The following is a 25,338-nucleotide window of genomic DNA, read 5'->3' on the forward strand; positions in this document are numbered from 1 at the left end:
TTTGCATGTTATATAATCTTTGTTGTACATAGCTGAGGACCTTCTAATATGTGAATGACATTAAACAAATGCTGCCAGTCACCACTGCCCCACTATTAGATAACCGCTGCTCCTTTTTTGGAGGTTTGGGATTTCAGTTTCCAAGTACAGGGAAGCTTCCTCGTTGATCGGTTGCTCTCGCCTGTTCTCCTTTCTTTTTCACCCTCCCCCGAGTTCGAGGAGCTCTAAGCTCGGCTCTGCCAGGTTCTCAGTGCGGTGACAGCGCTGGTAAACATGGCGTCGGAAGGGATGATTTTAACAAACCACGACCACCAAATCCGAGTTGGAGTCCTCACAGGTAAATGCTAAAGCGCGTCTTTCCTTTATGTTTAGCCGCGGTATCCTGCAGGGATTAATTTGTATCTTTTGTCTATTTCACCCCTATCCGTGCGCTGCCTGTTTTTATGGTTTAATTTCTGCAGGGTTTCTGCCTGTATTGCTACACTTGCCTGCTTGCAGTCGACGGTGATTTAAAGCTCTCTGTCATTTCAAGAGCTGGGCCGAGACGTTACCAGTGTTAAAATCTGTAGCTCTAATAACAAAAAATACATATTCATTGGTAATACAGCGCTAGTATACGTGGTGTCAGAAACATTTCGGCTTATGAATTATTCATATGCCGTGTTAAGAGCTTGTCATCTACTCAAAATTTGAATGAAACGTAACAAACATTCTAGCAAATAGCGAATATCAATATAAATTTCTGTATTTTTAAATTAACGTATAGATACTATATTCCCCGAAAGTATGATTGCAATTATGTGTTTTTTCTCCTGTTACTGTGGGGTGTATGCATATTAACCTATTTACCGTTTTCTGTTGTTGCTGATATTTTGGATGTTGTGAATTGAAATAACCCCAGGGATGTGTACGTTATTTATTTGGAGCGGGTGATATTCCAGCTTCGTTGTGGGTTATTTATGGTTCCTGTCATCTTAAAACTGACAAAATGCAGTCATTGATGTTCCGAATGACGTTGTTTAGCAGCCGCATCATTATTCGTTGTTGATTAAAAAAAATGTACAGTAATTATATCCAGAAGCACGGACAGTGCATTCAGCTGATAATAATTTTGATAATAACAAAGCGAGTAAAACGCCTTCAGGTGTTGGTTTCGAGATGCAGTTGCCTGCTGAATAAAGTTATTCTTGAGTCAGATGTTAATCTGGGTTTAGGAATAGGTATCGATCCTGTGTAAAGTAGAAATAATCTACGCCGGTCTAATACTCCGAATAACCGAATTTTACGCGACAAATTTCATTAGAGTGTGTTAAGTATCTGTTCTTGCATATGACGATCATGTGAAATTTAACATCGCGCGATTGAATTAGATGGAGGGGGTTGCTGTTAGCTGGTTAAGAATCGAAAATTTTCCAGGGAAACCCCTTCCCCTCCTCCCTTTTGGATTTCTGTAGACGCTGTCTTTAGCTTGTGGTGCTGAAACCGAGTTTCTGTGAGAGCGCAGTGCCTAGTTTGCACAAGCGCCGAGTACTATACGAGGCTTTCACATAGGCTGTTGTAGGAAGAGGGTTTCCCCAAAAGACATTCCTGCGGGTTTAGGGTGATGAGCTGTATCAGCGACGTTCGGAATTAGTCACAGACTTGCGATATCGGTCCTTGGTTCATCAGCATTACATTGACATTTCCTTCAGACAGATGACAAACAGCAGTTGACAAAGTGTGAACGGCTGCGTCTAGGGGTCTGTGTACTGCATGTACACGTATGTGTGTGTGGCAGAGCAAGAGATTGTTTGAGCGCGCATCGTGACATCTGAATTAAGTATAGAATAATGTAGAAATGTACATTTATTATTCCCTAAGAATACGCATGTATTTTCTGTAGATGAGCTCGAGCCAATAACATTCGATCAACTGTGGTGTCCCCAGACCTTTTTTTCTAGGGCACTCGGGGAACCCCTCGAAATATATTTATTACTCTTATGCACGTAATTCATGTTAATGTTTTAAAGCCAGATGGATGCTTTAAAAAACCGTTTTCACTTCAGGAAGATTTCACGATTTTTGTAAAAATATTTGAAATTTAATATGTAATTAAATAAATACTAATCGGTAATGATGTCATATTACTCTTAAATACATAGTAGAATAATTTGGAATAACATAATTTAAAGCAAATTACTCTTATACATTATTTGCCATGAGGCATTTAAAAGCAACTGGCAGTTTATTCACTGAAAAGCAGCTTCAGAATAACACCATGTTAGTGATGGTGATTTTTATTTTAATTAATGTACTTTAGATGCATGTAATTGCTTTCTATATGATCAGATTAGAAGTCTCTTTGTATTAATAGTGATAAGAGTAAAATAGATTTTTTAGGTTTAAAGTAGAAACAACAAACACCTCAATGATCTGAAAAACAATATTGATCAATTTTCTTTTTTTTTGAGTGGTGTCATCAAAGTGTTAATTATGTTAAAGGTCACTGGAGGTCAGGCTACAAGAAAGCAACATGCAGTGGTTCTAAAAAAAATGAAAATACTGCTTCCCTGACCCTACCTAGATAGCAGCAAGCAGCCAGCAGCCAGCAAGCAGCCAGCAGCCAGCAAGCAGCCAGCCAGTTGATTTATGATGTGCCATAAGCTTTTAAGGGTAGTTTGAAATCTCTTGTTTTGTTTTTTTTTTGTAACCAAGTCTGTTGAAAAGAACAGCATTATTATACTTCAACACCAGAAGTTTTATTTTTGAATTGTTCATATATCTGAAATATTTTTATGCATCCAAAACAAATTTTACAACTTAGTTCTGTGCCTGAATGTGGGTTAGCATCTGATTTGTATTCTTAGTTATTGCAATCAAGTGAGACACTTGCTATTTTATTTAAAACACTTCAGTGCATTTTTGGAAAAAAGTATTAAATGACAGCTCTTTTAGTTACTTTATATTATTGCTAACTTAAATGGAAACTGAAATGCTATTTTATATTTCATGGTTAGAAAGAATCAGCATTGGTAAGTGCATTTTAAACCACAATAAAATTAAAATGTACACAGTAACTTCTAAAACCTCCAATTTTCATCACAAAATAAGTGAAATTTCCAGGTATGTGCAGTGCCATATTCTATGATCCAAAACGAGGCAACAAAACTTCTGGTGATGTGATGAGGCCCTATAATATTGTAAATAAGCAGGCTTGTGAATACATCTCTTTTAATCCAAGAGATATTGCTCTTGTATTCAAGATGGGTTTGCCAACAAATACTACTTATTGTTAACTTTCCATGCAGATCACATTGGAACATTTCTGCGGTGAAATGTCTGCTGTACAGCTTGTACTTATTCGTTCGTACATCGAATTACGTTAGTCATGACAGTGACTAGTGAGCAGGAAGGGCCATACCGCATCACGGTTCTTGCAAACTCATTCTTGCTCATGGTCAGACCAGGGGTTTGTGATAACATGGCAAATTACAGTGTGTTCACAAAGTGCATGACTTTGTGCTTAATTCGCAATTTGTAAAATGTTTCTAGGAAATCAATGCATTTATTTATATATTAGGAATTGCAGTTCCCCTCTAATATTGCTGTGGTAATGTTTTTAGACTGGAGGTTTATTTAGGGCTAAGACAAATAAATCATAGTATTATTGTTAAAAATATAGTCTTCTTTTTTTAAATGTGTATTTGTAAAACAACATGCATATTTACATAAATGTATGTTTGTCTGATGGGGATCCCTAATAAAGCTTAGGGTAGATGTATTAACAGACCTGAGAACACTGTAATTTTACCTTTATAACATATTGATGGAAATATTCATTTTTTGTGATTATTAAGATGGATATCTTCTTCTCTTCAGTATTGTAAGGGCTTTGTTTATACCAAGCGGGTCTAATACTGAATAGTTCCTGAAAGCAATACATATGTATTTATTGCAACAGTGTAGAGTTAAACATTTTTTTTTCTTTTTTGCAAATGCCACAAATTGGATGCACAGTGCAAAAACATATTTTTAAATACAAATACAATACAGTTATATAAATCCATTACATATTAAGGCTCAAAGATAACAGTGGTGTACTCCCCATTTTCTCTATTGAAACAATTTTAATATTTACTGTTTTGTCCTCTAAAATGTTGGACACCAACAGGTATCACTTAAAATGGACACAAAACTATTAACTGTGTCAATTACTATGAGCCTTTTTTGTTTGATGTTCAAGGTCAATAATAACAGCAAAATGTGGTAATTAGAATAAAATCACACCTGTGCCTTTTGCTGAACTGGACTGGTTGCTGGACTGGATGTCACCAGCTTGCATGGTGGAAATGCTAGAGGAGACCTCAGTGACATTGATAGAGGGATGATTGTTAGGATTCATTTGGCAGGAACTTTAGTGTAGTGACCACGACAGCTTTTCTTACTGATGATTCACATTTTATAATTATTTACTGTGAATTATTTTATTGCATAGTTAAATTTTAATGAGAACTGAATGGGCCTTTAATGTATGTTTATGTAGATTCTTCAATATCCTCATCAAAGAAATGGAAAAAATTAATGGAAAAAAATGGAAATCTCATGATTATAGCATGTTTAAAATAGTGTTCAAATGTGGCCACCATACTACACAAAAATAATACTTAGAACAAAGCAAAAAGAGCAAAAACAGTCCCAAGGGATTGTCATTTGAGAACAAGGAGCTAAATCCTTTCAGTCTCAACTAAAAGAGATTGAGAGGAATTTGATCAAATTGTATAAAATCTTAAAGAGTCTAAATAGGCTCAATCCAGGAGACTGCTTCGGACTCAGTAGTGTTTTTAGACTGGAGCAGGCATATCATTCTGCAACTCACAACTGGCAACCCACTGAAGCTAAGCAGGTGTGAGCCTGGTCAGTACCTGGATGGGAGACCTCCTGGGAAAAACTAAGGCTGCTGCTGGAAGAGGTGTTAGTGGGGCCAGCAGGGGGCGCTCACCCTGCGGTCCATGTGAGTCCTAATGCCCAAGTATAGTGATGGGGACACTATACTGTAAACAGGTGCCGTACCCTTCGGATGAGACGTAAAACCGAAGTCCTGACTCTCTGTGGTCATTAAAAATCCCAGGGCATTTCTCGAAAAGAGTAGGGGTGTAACCCCGGTGTCCTGGCCAAAATTTCCCATTGGCCCTTACCAATCATGGCCTCCTAATAATCCCCATCTATGAATTGGCTTCATTACTCTGCTCTCCTCCCCACTGATTGCTGATGTGTGGTGAGCGTTCTGGCACACTATGGCTGCCATCGCATCATCCAGGTGGATGCTGCACATTGTTGGTGGTGGAGGGGAGTCCCCATTACCTGTAAAGCGCTTTGAGTGGAGTGTCCAGAAAAAGTGCTATATAAATGTAAGCAATTATTATTATTATTAGTAGTAGTGTACCTAGGATTATGACCTTACAATCAGAAGTTAAAATGGAATGAATTGAGGTCAGAGAATAGGACCTCACAGTCTGGTGGGCGAAGTCCAAATCCTGGGTTCTTGCAAGAGGCAGCTGAATGAGATTTTAGGATCCTCTTAGTTATTGAACTACAGTGTTAAAAGACCAAGAAAGGCCTAATTCCTTGCTTTTGAGGCCTTTATTTTGGTTTTATGGTCTAATTCTGTTTTAACAACAGCATTATAACCTTCTAACCTGATCTTAGTTAGATTATTTTAGTAGTATAACTAATAATAGTTAACTAATAGTTAACTAATAATAGTAGTAACTAATAATAGTTAGATTATTTTAGCTAAATAAGACTGAGCCTTGTCCTTTCCTTGGAGATGGGAGACCTCCAAGGAAAATCAGGTTGCTATTGATATTGTAAGTGTTGTGGGTGGATGTCAGTAGGTGACCACCTTAAACCAGAAGTTCCTAAATTAATGTAAAACAACTTCTTTAGAAGGCTTGTTAATCTCAATGTCCTGGCTACAAGTGGTGGATTAAGTGGTGCCCTTTAATATATGTAAAGTTCATGAGGTGAAAAGTGCGATATACTGTACATGTAGTAATTTTAAAATTAAACTCTGCACTCTTTAAAGTAAGGTGTTTAAAAACATTGGCATCTTCAATAATGTTATGGCTTTGAAAAATTAAAACAGTGTTATTAAAATGCAAACCGTCATAATTTGTAAATGAAACATATTTGGGAAAACGTTTTTTCTTGCGGATAAAAAATAATCAACAGTTACAAGACAGTGAAGATGCCTTGTTTGAAATTGTGTAGGCGGACTTCAAAACATGTAAGTATCTCAAGTTAACCTTTGAGAATTACATCTAAATTTAAGTAAGATTCTAAAATATTTTAATTAAACAAATAAAACAAAATGATTTATTAGAAGATTTGGGCTCATTGCTTTATACTAATTTACTGTCTGTGCAATTACAGGAATCAAAAGCACGTCAGTTACACTGTCATACTTTTAACTTGTCCAGATCTGTATTATACAAAGCATTGCACTAAAGTATTATGTGCATTTGTTTTGCTGAGTATTAATTGTTTGTTGTGATAAAAGCTTTATGCAAATAAAAAAAAACTTATAACTTGCATTTTTAAATAATTTTGTTCTGTTTTTATAAATAGAAATGCAGCATAGCATAACATTACACCGACATAGCATCTGCCACAATTAAAACTTCCAAGAGGCAATTATATAACTAATTATAAAATAATTGTTTACCTAATTCAGGAGTTTCTTGAATTTTCCAGATTGAGTTAATTTAATTAACTAAATTCAGGATTATTCCAGTTTAAAGTTATTCAGTTAAAGTAATTCAGGCTTAAACAATCTGACTAACTGCGTGTACACACTACACTTCAGTAGGTGAGGAGGGTCAAGTATCTGATCCTGTATCTGAGCCGGAAAAACAATGGCAAAAGATCATGCATCTTTTTCCATGGACCATGAAATACAAGTGGAAAACAGGTTAAAATCTGTTGCAATAGTGAGGAGCTGGCTTCTACAAAAGCAAGAGAAGACACCTGTCAAAGAATCACTGTTAAATTGAATGTGAAAGTTAACTGTTATATCCAATGAAATATCTTAAGAATAGACAAAACTCTAAAAGGTGTGCGAGCACGCATGTATTGGTATTATTTAACTTACATTATTATGGTACTGAAGCAGAGCTTCTCTTTAAGCTAATGTGAAGTTGTACAATATTGTTTTTTATGCAGCAGTAATTTATGCATTTACAGTAGCTGGACCACAAAGGGAGGACCTGGCAGCAGGTCAAGACAAAATGCAAGAATATTATCCATAGTGCTACTGTACAGTATAGTGTTGTGCAATCCTCTGACTGAAAATGTTTCCTCATTTTAGCCAACAAGAATAAGCATCAGCAGAGTAAGACTGGAGGAAAATAAATCATCATCAACACAATGTATTCCTTTATTGCCCAACTCTTTTGCCCACATTTGGTATGAATCAAGTAGTATTGTATAGTCTTTTCCTGCAATTTCCTCGAGTCTAGGGATACCCTCAAAGTCATGTACATGTTACTGATGTGACACCATGCATCATAGATCATTTGATAACATAGAAAACAATTTGATGAAGGTAACTGTACATTATGAACACCTACTGTAAGTCTATGCTGTATGTAGTTGTTGGCATATTGTTGTATAATATACAGTAGTTGTAAGCACAGTATAGGCCATTGTAAGCACAAGTGTTTAAAAACTTCTTTTGATGGAAATTATTGATAATTTTTATTGTCTTTTGTGTAATCTATGGTAATATTTTTTAGGCTAGAATTTTATTTTTTAACTGTACATTGATGATGTGAATTGATTTTCTGTTAAAAAATGGGCCTTGTTCAGCCCTGTGGGTGCTTTAATGAAGATGTCTGCACAATCCAGACCATCTATTTGGAAACAGACTAATACTAATATTTATATGATATATAGAATATTACCAGCCATTTCACGAAACCCCTGTATGATGGTGTTCACTAATGAATAGACAGGGAACGTTACGAATGTCTGCAAAAACTGCCTCCACTTTCCTTTTTCCATGATACATTATCGTTGTACTGAAGCTCTCCAAGTCTCCAATACAGTAAAAAACTGCACCAGTCACAAGAAATTTCAGGCCTCTGAACAGAGTATATACTTCTTTTAACACTGAGTAATGAACAGTAGTATTAACAATGTGTAGGCTTAAGAGTATCTTACTGTATTTTTCAAATACGAATTCAGCAAACTGCATAGGGTTATGGCAGTCTCTAAACTTTTGTTCTTTCCACAAAACTCTAATGTCATCTGGATCCCTGAAATTTGAATCCAGGGGAGATTGTCCTGTTAGTCGAGCTCTTAACCATTATGTCATAAATCCAAGTCAGACTAAGTTTCAATTTACCAGCTGGTTAAGAGTGGAGGATATATTGTTATAGTTACTTAGCCTGATACAATTCAATCTTCACAATGCTTTGTGAAGCCAGAAATCCAGACATTTTTTTTTTACTATTCGATAACTTGTTTACTGAAGTTATCTGGTTAACTCGGTAATCTTGCTTTGTGAAAAAAACCAGAACTGTTTCCTTGTGATTCTGTATAGAAGTCTGGTATACAGTACCTGGATACAAGGGTGCTTTATAAATATGAATGTGTATTTTGTTTTTGTGTACACATATTACACATTCAAGTTTCTGATATTATACGGCGCCCCTGGAGCAGTTGGGTTTAGGGCCTTGCTCAGGGGCCCAATGGAGTTGGATTCCTCTGCCGGCCGCAGGGTACGAACCGGCAAACTTACAGCCACAGGCAAAGATCCTTAGCCACAGAGCTACCGCACCCACCACTATTTCACTCTGTAGTGCTAAGACATATATGGTCTTAGCGTCTGTGTTTTCCTGCCCCCTAGGTATGCCTTGGACACATGATAAACCTAATGGGCATTCTAAAAAAATCTAATGGAACCCATAAGCACATTTCAGCACATTGTGATTTCCCTAGATACACATTTCATTTATTGTTCATTATCAAGCTATGGTGTAAAGGTTATTTTTTTCACAGGAATGGTTTAATTTATTCTCTCATTTAAAATTAGAATGTTAGTGTGACAAACATTTTTTAATGCAGATTGTTGTGCATTAAAATGATAGTGTAACTTATGTCCCCCTTATATGTGGCTACTGTATCGACAGCAATATATAACAACATATAAAGTAAATCCTCTCATCTGAAAACTAACTCATTGTTAAAGGTACTGGGGGATTTTCAAGAAGTGACTTATTAAAACTGAGACTGGGGACCTGCAAACAAGCAAAATAGGTTTAATGACCCCTTCTTAATTGTAACCCTTATGTTCTTAAAACTAATTACAATAAAACAAAATAGTTTCCACTTCTGTCAGTTGCATGCTTTAAGGAGATTGCAGAAATATCAAGCATTTGGTCCCTGTAAAAACATAAATGGCTATAGTTGTAAATTATATTTGTTTTTCTTCATAATTATTGTCTGTTGGCATTACTTTCCATCACGTAACAGAAGTAACACAGTTCAATGGTGTATGAATAAGTATGACAGCCTTTTCTTCTCTGTATGGGAAAACCTTATTCAAATAGATCCCCTTGCAAAACAAATGTTAGGGTTACTCCAAATAGCTAGTTGACATCAGAGACGTTTTGCTTTTTTATGTGTGGAATGTTGAACATTACCTGATAGTCTTTTAAAAGGCGACTTGGGTTTTCAGCTACTGTATATAAAGGATTTTTCTGCAGCTCTGTATAGGATTAGAACAGTTTTATTAATATACCAAATGGTAATATACCAAAATGATGATGTTATTCTTAGTGGTCAATATTGAAACAGTCAATACCCCCTTTGACAGAATTATTTAATTTTTCAGTCAACCAGTAAAGCAAATGAAGCATGCAAAGTCACCATGAAAACCTACTGTAACTAATGAAATGGCAGAACAGTGAAGTACAACAAATGTTTAGCCACATTTTTGCCAGGAGAGATGTGAAATTCAAGCTCACCATTTTAAATTCATGACATTCAAGTGTACTCTGTGTCTGGGCCCTCTTTTCCTGTGGGAAAATGAGGCAGGATCTTTAATCTTTGTAACCTAAAAAAAAAAACAGCTTAGGCCTATGTGAAAATATTTTATGAATCGGAGAAAGCAGTTCAGACATTTGTGATCATGGAATTGTTAACAGATACTTCATTCTGGAACCTCAAGACTGTTTGCATTAATGTGTCTATCCCTGTGCACCTTTATGGTTAAACGGTGGTTTCTTTTCTCATTGCAGTTGAAATTTATCATTTATCTGTCTCTAACAAGAAAATATCCTGCTGTTAAGTTAAATGAGATGAACATTTTTTTAAAGAAAATGCTATCTATTTCTACACTGTTAAGGTATTTTAAAGATCCTTAGATAATGCTAAAAGATTATAGTTCAATTATTTCTTCTCTATTTTGGGAATTCCATGCAGTTTTGCCCTGTGAATGTGAGTGAATCTTCTGAAGACTGTACCTTAAATTTTGATTTTGTAGAAAAATTAAGGCAATTGTTTGCCAAGTAAAGTTGCCAAACTTAGATATGGTTGATAAACCTATGCTTAATGAAATGTATTACGAAATGCATTCTTTGCAATAGCGAATGTTTTGACCAGTATTTTACATTGCAGATGTTTGTTATTTATAATGTCAGTTGAGATGTCCATTATGAAAATGTCCTCCAAAAGATTGCATATGCTATCTGTAACCAGCAGTCAGGAAGCATTCTCCTAAAAGCTTACTATGCCTTGAACTAATCTTGTTAAATCTCACTGAAGATTGTTACAAGTTTGCTTTAACAAGTAAAACCTTCCACTGGCTTATCACAAGCTTGAACTAATTCACTTGTAAGCTTATGAAAGGCTTGTTCCAGACTCACAAGAATTAAGGGTTTTGGCATTGATATCTGGTATAAACCTTTCCCTGATTACAATTTACTAATGAAGGAATTCTCACTTTAAATGCATGACAGTATTTGTAGTAAATTTTAACAGAATGTTTAGAGTATTATTTATAGAGTATTGTTTAGGCTGCATCTCAGCTTCCAGTTTTTGGTTTAGCCCATGTTCCTTACGCAATTTGAGATTTACTGGAATTAATTTGTAAAAAATGTCCTCTTTACAGCACATGCAAGTCTTCAGAGATGAGTTTCCCTGAAAATATCTCAGCAATACGATATACAAAACATCATTTAAAAATCAAGGAGGGAACTCAAATTCTTCAGAAAAAAATATTGAAACAAGACTAAATTTTATAGGCTGGCAGTGTTGGTCACCTGGGATTCTATGCTGTTTTATGCTCTGTTTCCACTAACCCACTTTTGAGATGCACTTCACCTGGACTGCCCCTGAGACAGAGGCATTTCCTCTGTGGCTAAGGTAAACCTGGATGAGTCCCAAGTTCTACAGTTGTGCAATCCTCACTTCGGGTGTTAGTGCAATGGTTGTGTGGTTTGGATTGCTTTTCCAGTAGTGCTGAATGCAAGTGATCTGGGAACTGAAGCCAGAAAAATGTGCTTGCTGTGAGGTGGCTATGCAAGATGTATACCTGTGTCAGTCTGAAATAATCTTAGTCAATCATTAAAATTTTCAGTTGTCACAAATCTGACCTACAGTAAAGAGCAACTGTTTCCAAGGGAAGCTATAGGCAGTTATCTTTAGGTGTACCTCAGCAAGATGGTCTCTGTGGCTTAGACTTAGAAGTGAGCTATTAAATGTTCTCAAAATGATCTTAGACCCTGCTTTTATGATAATGATCTAGCCACATCCAGCATTTATTGCACTGTGATGAACATACACACAAGATTTTGAAAAAAGAGTTTAATCACTCTCTGCTGTATTTATGCATCTTCTTGGCAACTGAGCAAGGTCCTGTAATTTCAGGCCAGGAATGCAATGGAACCTGCAAACGTGTGCATCTCCATGTATTGTGAGTGTGCTAAAGGAATCATTAGTGGCTCATTTAACAAAGGGTCCTCAAGATTACAATATTTAGTAGTGCATGACCGAAATACAGTGATGGGTTTAACTGCTATGGTGTAATGGGTAACAATCCGGCTATCCTGCAGTAACAAGGCATGTGATTGATTGTGATTAGGGCTGTAATTGTAAATGATGAGAACTACCGTGTCACGCTTTGGATTTTAATTTTCATTGAGCTGTCGACAAATTTCATGTTAAGCAATACAGAACTGCTGGTAATGAAGTGATTGCTTCATTACTCAGCTTCCCTAAAGATTCCAAAATTCCTTAACTCTGAAATAAGCAAGTTATTCATCATTTGTAAATGGAATTTTATCTCCCTCTTTTCAGATACTGTAACTTTAGTTAAACGTTACACTCCCGTAAGGTGTTATGTAATCATCGGCAAATTAATTTTTATTTTAAATGTTTTACTTTTTTGGCCCACCTGTGACTTGCTCCACAATTAGTTCTATGCATAGCAAGGTATAGGCGCTATATATCCCTTCCATCTTTAAAACTCTGTATACTGTACATCCATTATCTGGTAGATAAGCAAGTTAAAACAGTCCCTTTCACCAACACAAAGAAGTGAAAAAAATAAAGCATGCTTTTTCTACTCTGGCACTTTGTTTTACAGTATGGCAGTAGAAGTGTTTAAAAGGTACAGCTTGATCAAGACTGACATGCTGGAAAGGCTACAAGACCCATTCATAAATATATTATTCTGTATAACCATTTTAATACTATGTGTTGGGTATTTTTAGGGCATTTGAACCAACACAGTTCTTAGTCAGCTTGGGCTTTGCCTTCTAGCACAGACTGTTTGTGCTACAGCTGGACTTGATACATTGTTAGTCACTTTAAATTTACAATGTCTTTAGAAGGATAGTTTCAATGTTGAAACTAATCATGAAAGCTGTCCTTTAAAGGAGGAAGTTCTTAAAGTTGTCAATGCTCATATTTTTGTAGTTCTATAGCCATTATTTTGTTCTAAGATTTTATACCTCATTTTTTTTACTGTATAAGTACAACTTTACTGCTTGGTCAAATTCAACAAGGGTCACTTGCATACATTTGAAGATTCTTCTGTTCACTCTGGACGCTGCTGAGTTGAAGTGACATGCTTTATTTAGAAATGGGATTGCTTTAAAATTATTTATTTCTACACATTTATTTTATCATATTTTTAAAGTCACATAATTTATTGCTGGAACCATGGCAGCTCAGATGGCAAGTGCATCTAGCTCCTGACTGAAAGGCCCCTGGTTCAATCCATGGTAGGGGCAAATGATGTAGCTTACACTAATTCCTTCCAGACAGCTCCCAGGTCCACGCAGCCTGCTTTCCAAATGAGTACCAGGGGTTAATCCTTTCAGGGGTAATAGGCCGGTTGGAGCATGATGCTGACCACATCACCTCCACCTCCAGTGTCGGATGGTTGAGAACAATGGGGCCCTTGCCCTTCATTCCTCAGTGGGCCTTTATGGCCTGAAAAGGGACCTACTTACCTTATCTTACCCCAGCACTGCATGAAAGCAATTCTAACCACTGTGCCACCATGCTACCTTATTGTTACCCGAATAAATTCAAATTTATGGTACAGGATGCTGGAAAAAAAAGGAACTGAAAGGGAGATTTCCATTAGAAAATTCTAGTTTAGCCCAGACTCACCTTTGTCTCTGTACAGTGCCTGGCAATCAGTGATTAAAGCAAAACTTTGTTTATTTGAAAGTCTAAATACTCAAGACAATTTTAAAATGAGGAGAGGATTTTTATAAGGAATGTAATCACTTTTTGAGATTATATTTCTATTAATCATGATCAAATAATTTAGGAATCAAAAATAATCTCTGTAGAAGGTAAGCAATATCCTACAGTTGTCCAATCTGCTTACCTCAGCACAACATTAAACAATTCATTATTAGGACGCTGGCATTGAAAATGGGGGCTGAGTGAAAAGACTGTAGAAATCAGGTTTTCAAGGACTCCTGTAAATCCTGTTTTTCATTTTATATTTAACTATGAATGATGAGACTAAAGAAAAGTAATATAAAATAATTATAAATGTTCTCATGGAAGTACATGCAGATCAACTTTAAAAGCTCTAAATGCTTGGTTAAAATAATATAGTTTTAAATTGCATAACAGCATATCTGAAGATCAATTATGAGAATTCTTTATGACCTGATGAGCTTGGGCACACTCAAATTGTTTCATACAAGAGCAGTATATCTGAAATGAGCGAGGCATGAATATATGCATTAATGCATTTGGTATCAGGATGTTGTTTCAGTGAAGGGAGCTTTAAGTCTAGCTCCATTGTGTGAAAGGTCAGGGATGAGTAACCCAACTTTGTTAGTAGAATAAAGATGCAGATCTTACAGCACCCACGAGGCTGTACAAAACCAGTGTTCAGATCCTTCAGAACAGCAGCCCCTAACAAATTGGTACAGCCAGCTAATCATGAGGTTAGCTTTTATCTATCTGAGTCCTTTGCACATGAGAACTGTTGCTAATGTGTTTATTAAAGGCAACAGTGGAAAAATAAAAGGTTATGAGCAAGGAATCATTTAGTGGAAGTTTAATTTTATTGGTTATGGATGCCTTTACAATGTGTCTGTGAAATCAGTGCATGTCAGAAAGGCATCTGATCAATTGTCTGTTGTAAGACTAAGCTTTCTCTGTGATGCATGTCTGTGCAGCTAATTTATTATTTGTATTTGACACTGCCCTACTGTTTTGAAATTGTTACTAAACAGCAGAGAAAACCTTGTTGGTTGTACAAGTAGGATAAATTGCCATGTGCAAGTTACAGCATACACACAGGTCTAACTAGAGAGACAAATTGCCCCTCTTATTAGGATCAACACACTTTATTTTTGAAAATACCTTAGAATGAAAGGAGTCATTTTTTACACTGGTGATATTGTGATGGTGGGTATATTCCAAGGGTGTCCAAACCTTTTCCCTCAAGGCCCAGACAAAGAAAAAAACAACACATTGCTGGTTAAGTACTAGTACAAAATGTCTTTGCATTCTAGACACATGTCCAAAGACTAAAAAAAGTTACAAGATTACATGGCTAAATTCAACACAATTTGTTGATTTAGCAGTGCCTGGTCATTTAATGATCAATTTAAAATTGCATATATTCTTGATGTTGTAATATAAAAATGGAGTGAATATATAATTATTTTCAGAAACAGTTAAATCAGTAGATATTTGGAATTTATTGAGAAAAGTGCAGCTATCCCATTTTACAAAGGGATTTTGAAACATTGTCTTTTTTTCAATTTGTTGGGATACAAACAGTTTACAACCCCAGCAAGGCAGAAGTCTCACACTGACTGACTTACCACTACTGTATGTAGTTTAAACTTAGGTTAACATGATAAATTCAGTTTCAGTATATAAATGTAAGATATTCAACATAGTTAAGTTTTAAAAGATGTCACAAATTGAGGTAAGCGATTAGCGTGAATACACCACCACAAACATAGCATTCATAACAGTATAATTGTACGTACTGTGAAACAGTGAGACAATGAAATTATGACTTGGTTGCCAGGATTCCTGTGATGTCAAGTGACAAGTTTTATGTTGTGTTTGTTTTGTCACTAATATTGACCCTCAAGGAATTATTTTTAAAGTGATTACATTGAATGTTTGCTTGCATACATATGTTTTGCTTTGGTGCTTTTTCTGGGGAAATATGATTTTTTACAATCCCTGGTCTAATTCTGGAATTTGGAGCTATAAGTAGCTGCTGCATAGTAGGACATTTCAGTTAACAGCGTTTCAGTTAACTCCTATCTGATCCTTTAAGCTAGGTCCTCAGTTCTTGGGGATACCATATTTTGAAGGAGCCCAATCATAAGAAGCTTCAATTTCTTTTAGGGCCCACGATGTCTGACACCTTGACACGTACTCCTTAATGAAATCGCCATTGCAAATGGTTTTCCATAATGTGCTATAAGCTGAGACATTTCATAACTTGGCTGGGTACCTCTCCCCAATGTTCCATTTGCCCCCCAAAAAAGTTCTGCCATAAAGAAATGCTTGCCTTGAGTTATTTCGCCTTTTGCAATCACTGTGACCCTGTGTACAAATTAAAAGAAGATTTGTGATTTTTGTTTGGTAGTGTCTTTTCACACTGAGGTCTTTTATAACCACCACTGTTTTCTGACGTATTGCACACACACTTGCCTTTTCTTTCTATGGAAAAGTAAATTTTTCCAGCACTCTTAAAATCTGCAACACTCTCTGAAGACTTTTGACTTCTATTTTGCATCTACCATCTTTAAAAAGTATTGAGTCAAGGTAATTCTGCACTTTTACACTGGTGAACTTTAACTGTTGTATGTTTGTAACTGGAACATAAAAACATATTAGGAACCAGACCTAGTAAAAGGTAGTTTAGACAGGATGGCTTAACCTAGTTTCTTGATGGATTATTTAAACTTGTTTTTCTGGTAAATGCTTGCTAGATTGATAAGAATCAGCTAAGAATTATTATAAATTAAACTGACTTGGTAGACCGGATTGATACAGTTCATGGGCCATATTTTTTGCCCCTGAGCCATAGGCTGGTTTATCAAAAATAACATTTCCATATAAAAACCGCCAGTACTTTACCTGTTGTCCATGTTCCAGTGGTGATATTTTTTAATTAATCTACAAAAGCACAAATTTCAGCACAGATTTCCAGTTTTCTGCATAACTGCATAACTCCCTTTCAGTTTTCATCTTCTCAGGTGCTTATGATCAAATATTTACAAAATGTGATTTTTGTGATTTGGTTTTTTGCCTTGTAGTTTTATAGAGGAATAATGCATTTTTAAATGTTTCATTTCTGATGTACAGTAGGCAAGCTGTTCTGTCTTTTGTCACCTGATGACCAAGAGCCAGATACCCATTACTACAAAGAACAGCAGTGTAAATAGTAAATACATCAATCTTTAGACCAAATGCAGACATTGATAAATAAAATGACCATTAACCACAGAGACATTTTAAAGACATTTATGAATATAAAGGTGTAAATTATGCTGCTTGAAAATAAAATGTTTGTGTTAATTGTGATGTTGCCTCCAGCACATTATCTGAATTTTTTTTATAGTTTTCTTAACATTATTTTTGCAATGTTTTGCTACATGAATATATGAGAAATAATGTTTAAAAGCTGTTACAGTAAAAAGCTAGCATATGTAGTGAAATGTGTCACATTTTTAGTCAAACCAAGTAATATTAAGGTTATACAATTGTAGTGTGCTCTCACGAGGCACCAGTTCTGTAGGGGTTTGGGCATTTACTGGGACAATTATTAATTGTAGCAGTAAGTCACAAAATGATTCTTTTAATGGCCTTAGAATCCAACCATGCGATATATCTCAAACAACGCACACACACAGGTACTAATACACAAGAATACATTTATTAATACATAAGATCTGTTAGGTTTACATGCATATTCTATCGTGAGGGTTAGCAGAATACAAAAGATATATATTCATTCAGTTACAAAGAGTTACACATATCAAGAGGACATACGTTCGGTATATTATTCATTTAGACCATTTCTTGAATGAACTTGGTTACAACTTCTACATTAGATACTCAAAACAAGTACATAACTCTTAGGAATTAAATTGATATCAACTGGTTGGGATAACAATTGAATTCTCGAGCAGTAATGCAGTGAAGTTGAATACTCATCCAATCTCTGGGGATTCAGATCTCCTGCGGGCACAAAGAAGCAGTTGCAGGCTTGTTGCTGTCTAATCCGCGCTCTCTGGCTCAGTGCCAAGCTGTGCTGTGCGGCTTGAGAGAAGTTCCTGCGATGCGCTGCTCTCTGAAGACTCGCTAGTCAGTGTTGGCTTTAACTAGCGAAGTTTGTGCACAGGAGAAAAGTGACTGTGGGTCCCAGCAGGTCAGGAAGAGGACCGGTTCGTTCCTGATGAAGCGCTAGCTCTGAATATTGATTCAGCTGTCCACAGTTCCGACCTGTTCACGAGGCTTGCTGCTGGTGCTAACCTCGGGTGGATCCTTTGGTTACTCGTGGCAACCTCCGCTCTCGAAAGTTCTGGCACTCGGACACACTGGCCGTTACGTGGTTGTCCGGGCTGAGTCTCAGGATGGTCAGGAGGCGCGCTGCAAGAATGTCCTGCGCTTCCCAACTGGTCTGGCCTGCAGGCCATCCTGCCCTGGAATTGTTCTTCCCCTGGAATTCTCCCTCTCAGGCCCTCTGTGTTGCCTGTTTTTACCTGGAGGAACTTCAGCTCGTTCATTGTCTGAAAGTTTCATGGGCATCAGAGACCCACGTGGGTTACTTGGCCCTACCAGTCCCTGATTGGTTGATCAAGGTGCGAATGAGTCACTTACTCCTGACACTTAGGAATGCAGTCCAGATGTCCATCTGGCACTCTCTAGACAGATAGGCGCCAATGGATGACCATTGATCATGATAGCCAGGCTTAGCTAAGTGCATCCCCATTTGGGAGCTGTCCCTTATCAAAAGAAAACCTTAAATCAGCCTGCATGAATAACTTCTCTGTGGCTGCACCACAGAGATGAAGAGAGAGATGGGGCCTCACTGGCAAGGGAACACAGCAACACTTAATTCGGTCTTATTAACAAGCATTGCCACTACACAATATACTTCTTTGAGTGTGCTTAGAATTCTGTGTGCAGTATCTTGAACAAGCTGCCTTCATACTTAGAGGAGATTTCTGAATGGACCAAAATTTCAAGATTTCAATACCTCTTTCAAAAGGATTCTGGAATTTGAATTATCAAAAGTGCAATATTTAAAAAAATATGGTGTCCCTCTCATGAGCACAAAATGCGTTGTTTTTTTTATTTTGGTGAAAAGTATTTGGCTGTGCACTGCCTCAGGTAGATTACATGTGGAGATCTACTATATACGCAAGGTTTGGGCTTCTCTGTGGATCTTTGAAGGATTGAAGATAGAATGGAGAGAAGTTGGAAGGTGATGGTGCACAGGCAGGAGAGGTGGACCCATGAGCCTATCATGTTGAGGCTGGCTAGGCACGCCTGATGCGCTGAGCCTGGTGAAAAAAGGGGCTGACAGGGGAGCCCAGGGAAAAGCGGGCTGTTATGGTGAGACATGCCACTGAATCAATGCTCTGATTGCTGATTAAAGAGCCCAAGTTATATGGCGTTTCTGAGCTTCTGTATTGCTCAAAGGATGGATTCCTAGCCTGGATTCCGCAAAGTCTGGGAGACCCAGTTAGGTTTCTCAAAGTCAGAGCACTGGTCCAGTGGTCCTTCAAGACAAATGCAGTGCTCAGTTGGAGGCTTTGTTGGAGAATTGGCTCCCTGATTGAAAGGGAGCTGACCGAACACGGTTGCATGGTTGCTTAGGTGTTCTAAGATTTGCCAGGACTTTGTATATTCCCATCATTCTTGACAAAATTCCCAGTCTCTGCTGATGAGAAGCAGCACTATAACATAATACTGCCACCTCCATGTTTTACACTAGGGATGTAAAACATGCACCTTTTTGATTTTGCATCAGATTTACAGTAATACTTTGCATTTAGACCATAAAGTACTGATTTTGTCTTGTCTGATCACAAAACCTGTTGTCACATGTTTTCAGTATCACTGTGGTGATTTGTTGCAACCCCCCTGTGGGGTTTGAAGTATTTTTTCAGGTCCATATAAGCCAGTTTTGTGGAGTGACCAGGATATACTGTGGCTGACCCATGTAATTTCTCAAAGTCATTGTTGGCTTCGCTGGCTGGCTGCTCAGTTGGAGGAACACCTTGATCTAAAAGTATCTGGGTGCTTTCGTGCTTTCTACTTCTTAATGATGATCTTCATCATGCTCAAACATATATTGAGGGCCTTAGAAAAGTTTTTGTCCTTTTCTCCAAATCTGTGCCTTTATAAACTTTATCTGTTTAAAAACTCTGTGCTCTTCATAGTTGAATCTTTGCCTAAAATTCACTACCTGACTGAGATACCTTACAAAGATTTGTGTATTTAATTTTAAAACATGAGAACCCACTATTATTGTCTGAGTACACTCAACTAATTGTGTAGCTTTTTAAGGTACTTTTGTACATGTAATTAATTTAGATTTGCCACAATCAAAGGTTTGAATACTTATGCAATCTACTTGGTAGGCCTCTTAGTTTTTCTTTCAAATTTAATATCTGTATACTTCGTTCTTTATGTTCTGTGAATATATAGTAGGTTGTATATATTACAAATTAATGCTACTTTCCAATTATCATGACTGCAAGCTTTAAAGCAACTAAATGTGAAGACAGTGCAAGGGTCTTAATACTTGTGCAATGCACTGTATCTTCAGAGTAAGTATGACTCAATCTGTCCATCCCTTCCGTGCCTTTGGTGTTCATCCTGAACTGGCTCCACATGGGGTCTGATAACCATGTCATAATGCCCATTCTGTTACCTCATAGCTAAGTAGATTTGTTCTATAGAATGTCTTTGTTTATGCACAGGGAATCTTCCCATAAAACCATTGCAGCACTAGGTTTTGAGGTATTGTCAATAACCTGAAAACATGTATGAGTTTCAGGTTAACTGAATTAATGAACAGCTATGAGCTGCATTTTCTGTTGACTGATCATAAGCAAACCTGAAAAATTCTCCAAGGTAAAAGCCTCATTTATTTACAGCTACTGTACATCTGGTATGTAAAAATTCAAATACATAAAGCTCTTATGTACTATATATATCCAGACATCCAGGATACACCAGTCCATCCAGTCCAGGGGGCACACATACAAGTGTATGAGGCACGATTTACAGATACCACTTAACCTAGACAGTTTGTCCTTAGAAACTGGTGCACTCAGAGAAAACCCATGCAGCCATGTAAACTCCACACAGCCATCAATGCCATTATACCACCTAATGAATTATTTTCTGCATTTTGAAATATGGTACAACCCTTAGACTTTTTTTCTGACATATACTAATAAAGGTATTGGATTTTATCATTACATTTGTCATTTGTTTTGTTAAAGTTTTCTAGAACCACTTGCAGTTCCTCTGCTTCTGCTCATCTTCTAATTATGTAATTGTTGTTAGAATGCATTGTCATTTGTCTTGTTTTCTCCAGCCAATGGATTGAATGTATAACAGCATTTGCAGCATTAACAAAATGGAGCATGTTTTTACAAAATTTGTGTGCCGTAGTACTCTGTCATTCTGTGATCCACACACACAATTTGATGGAGCTGAAGTATCTGTTGGAAACTAGGCAACCAGTGAAGCCGTGCTTAGTAACAGTGACTACAAAAAGGTCAGAACTTGTTGAGTCATGGTTTTTCTGGGGTAAATTATCAGCAGTTTGTGCTAACAGTAACCAGTATGTGTGACTCACTTGCTGTTAAATGGGATAAGAATATCTGAAGGAGAACATGTCTGCTGAGTGGCACAGTTAGATTCCTGTTTGCATGGTGTTTAACTGTTGCATGACTCCACTACACAAGCACGTGTAGAAGAGTTTTGGACAGAGATAGAAATTGTTGGTTTAGGCTTGTACTTTAAGATCACCATTGATTTTTGTGTCTAAGAAATGGTTGTGTGTTACCAGTTCACCTGCCCATTTTCAATGTCTTGTGATGAGAATTAAGCCCTTCACTATAATAGATACCCTTCATGATATTATCTTTAACAAAGTAATTTGATTTTGTATTTTTTAAAAGCTTCTATGATAGGATAGGGATTACTTATAGTTTTTCAGATCTCAGTTCAACTCCTGATCCAGTTATTTTTTTCACTCATGGAATTGTATTTTTGTTTTTGATTAGAACAAGGTTACAAAAAAGGTATAAAACTTGCTGTCACTGTATATAGGTGGCAGTTTTTCGTTTTGGAGAGTCTTGCTACAGTTTGCCAAGAGCACAGTTTCTATATATTCCAAACATTCTTAGAATAATAAAAGAATAACGTGAAAGTGAAAGAATAATATTATACAGTGTATTTCTTATTATTTATTCATCACACTTTAATTTTAGTTTAGTTTGTAAGGTGCATTCAGCTTCTAGCTAGGCATTGGGCATGTCATTTTTGATAAGTGCATTACATTTTATATGTATTTTTTAAAAGCACATTTGTGTAAAAAGTTTTGAAAGAGCAGGTCTATTTAATAATAGAGTAAGTGGATATAAATGCTAGAATTTGTCTTTTATGTAAGGTTAATTTTTCTAATAAAGAGTACTTACCACCAAAATATTGGATAATCACAAGACCTACAGTACCACAGCTTCAAAACCTGTGACTTAATGAATTAATTTTCTGCTGGACTTTACAGATATAATTTATTTTGAAAATAAAATTACAGCTTTATCAGTTTGTGATCAGCCTTCTCTGAATTTCTTTGTATCATTTTATTGTTACACCCAAAAGTTTTCTTGATAGATTTTCACATCAGTTATAACTGTCATAGTATATGATGTACTCGATGAAAGGAAAGGATATTGCTTCTAGAAAAATAACTTTTATTATTATTGATTAGTACAGAACTTTTCTGGTTGTTTTAAGTGAAGCTTTTTGTAGTATATATTGTCCATAGAAACTGGATTTATCACATGTATTTTAAAATAGCTAAAGAAGCTTGTTGTGTTTTAAAAGTGGACATATAAGCTGTGAACATGCAAATATGTTTTGAAAGGAGAAAGAACTTGAGTGTTTGTTTTTTTGTACAATAAAGAAGAAAAGTAGGCTTATATTTTAAACATTATTTTTAACAAGTTGCAAGAAACAATTAGAGTACAGTTGGTTTACAACAGCTGAGCATAATATTAAGAGTGAATGTAAATAGGCAGCTCTTTGTAATATTTAAATTTTCACTCATTTTGTATATTGGACTTCTGCATATTCACAGTGGTTTTGTGATAAAAAGGGTAATATTCCCTTGAATCCATTCTAGTTAAAGGTAAAAATATTAACAAACAGTTTTGAGATGAAAAAAGGCTTATTTAGGTTGTTTGAAGTGCAGACCATCTAATACCTGCCAATTAACATTTGTGGCGTACAGATGCAGCCATTCAAAACAAACGGGCGATACCGCATTATTTTGCGGTGCGCTTGACGCGGTATACCGCAAGTTACGGTATTAATACCGTAAATTCTTGCTTAGTTCCGCATAATACCACGTGGTACTGCAAGTAAAATAATAGTATCCAGAATTTCCACAAGGTGGAGCTAATAAAGCTCAACCTCTTATGTTTGAGCTGTCGCCATCAAAGTCTTTACCGAAGATATTACTAATGGTATTTATAATTAATGACCTTGGATATACTGTATGTAAAGTGTACTGTATACAGTATGTATATGTATATTTAATGTCTTTACTGTGCCCGTTTAAGTATTGAATATTTATATGGAATTTTTCCACTGAAGGGAAATCTTAGTAGCTGAGCAAAAAAAGAATAGGAGCATAACGCATGTGAAGGCCATAAACGATATTAATTTTGGAACATAAACATACAGTATTACAGTATGTAAACTGTATATGGCTGGTCTCTGTACTTTAAAGAAAAAATACACACCAGTATTCCATTTCTCCCTAAACATTTTAAGCATCGAAGTCTAACATGTGAAATAACATGTGTATAAAAAGTGGTAGTTTTAAGCTTTTCTGCGAATACACTCGATATTGGAGTCAACAAGCATACTTTTAGAATTTGATTAATAGGGAATATAATGTCGAATCGCGTATCTAAAGAAATTAATAACGATATAATTATATTCATGTACTGCAACACAAGAATAGTATACGCTGTTTCACCACTCTTCTTGTGACTTTTCCGGTAGCATGGTGGTTTAGGTGCTGGATTACTAACCCCCAGGTTGGCTGTTCAAATCCAGCCAGTGCCATGACTTTTCTTTTAACAAACATTTCTTTGAAAAAATAGAATAGTAATATTATGGACAATTAATTGACAATAAATATAGAAAAGCACATATTAAAATTGGGAAATTTGGTTTCAAAAGTCCTCATATCAACGATGCCTATACTGTTTTCCTCTACAGTATGCTAATCTATTGTAGTACATTCACCCCCCTCTTAGGCTGCGCAAACGATCTTTTAGATTTTTATAGGGAAATAGAGGCTGTACAGTATGCGTTACAATATAAACATTTACTGTCAAACTTTAAATCAACAATTGATTTAAAGATGATCTGTCAAAGCGCAATGAAACCTATTATTCGATTCTTATGGACTCCCGGTCCCTCCAGGGATTAAAAAAAAACATGGAATCGCGTATCTAAAGAAATAACAGTATACAGTAACTATGTTCATGCACAAACAGTAGCATGTTACATTATTAATTTGGGTGTCTCCTCTTGCCAGAAAGCGCTAAATTGCATTTTGAGTGCAGTTTGGACTTTTTTTAAAATTACAACCCATAAATAAGCTGATACTGTTTAGACTTTTAATTATTTTAAACTATTACAGCAGCACAATGTGCTTTTTCACGAAACCTCCTAGAGTAATGAAATGTCTTGCGTTGTACAGCTTTTCAGCTTAATACTGTATATTTATCGCTTACGCCTGACATAAGAGGTGCCCGATAAAAACCGGTTGAACAGCTCTGTTGGAGGTTTCGTGAAAAAGGAGGTTTCGTGAAAAAGCTACAGGAGTGCCAATCGTAATCGTTTTTATTTTTAATCGTTCAATGCAGACAGCTGGTGGCATGTTCCATAAGAGTACGGTAATTAAAAACCATTAATACTTTCGTTGGAGTTTAAATAAAGTTGATGTTTTATCTAGGGGCTGCTCGCCTGCGTCTGAATAGCGACTTCTAAACTGTGAAAACATGTGTCTGTCTTTCCGTGGGGGGAAGGGAATCTGATCTGATCTGCAAGGCCCTTTGGCTACAAAACTAAAAAGAAGGTACACTCTCGCCCTCTCTCTCTCTCGGGGGGCTGGTCATGTGTCTCTGTCTGGTCGGCGAGCAGGAGAGCCGGCTAGCAGGTGGTGTAAAAATGCTTTTATTAATTCTTAATCAGACTCACATTCCCGAATGTGTGTGTGTGTCTCTCTCTCTGCTGGCGCGAGATTGGATTACATCCAATAATCAAAAATTACACAATAACCATAATAACCATAATAACAAACAACCAACAAAAACAACCATATAAACATAATACCAACCAAAAACATATATAACAACCACAATACAAAATCAAATATGTCAAACCATTAAAGCAAAACCTTCCTCCAATTATCAACAAATCTCAATATCTTGTACGAATTATTCAAAATACAAACCAAAAATAGCCCGCAAACTCTCTTAGATTCTTCCAATTATGATAATCCCGCCCCTTATCCAAAAGCAA

The 25,338-nt window shown here is 36.4% G+C and overlaps 1 protein-coding gene across 11 annotated transcripts in view; it reads left to right on the top strand.

Annotated features, from left to right (window-relative positions):
* The first annotated feature begins 253 nt into the window (after nucleotides 1–253).
* The window catches only part of gphna (gephyrin a), a 475,089-nt gene continuing 450,004 nt past the window's right edge, over nucleotides 254–25,338 (top strand). For 10 of the 11 annotated variants that reach the window (XM_088924523.1, XM_088924516.1, XM_088924517.1 and 7 more), the window contains exon 1: nucleotides 256–337. In XM_088924523.1, coding sequence (XP_088780649.1) covers nucleotides 274–337 — 64 coding nt within the window. In that variant the 5' untranslated portion in view covers nucleotides 256–273. Of the gene's footprint in view, nucleotides 338–25,338 lie in introns of all 11 variants that reach the window. The other variant, XM_088924522.1, reaches the window with a different exon arrangement.

Source organism: Atractosteus spatula, chromosome 9 (assembly GCF_055471065.1).
Source record: "Atractosteus spatula isolate fAtrSpa1 chromosome 9, fAtrSpa1.hap1, whole genome shotgun sequence".
In the NCBI taxonomy this organism is placed as follows: Eukaryota; Metazoa; Chordata; class Actinopteri; order Semionotiformes; family Lepisosteidae; genus Atractosteus; species Atractosteus spatula.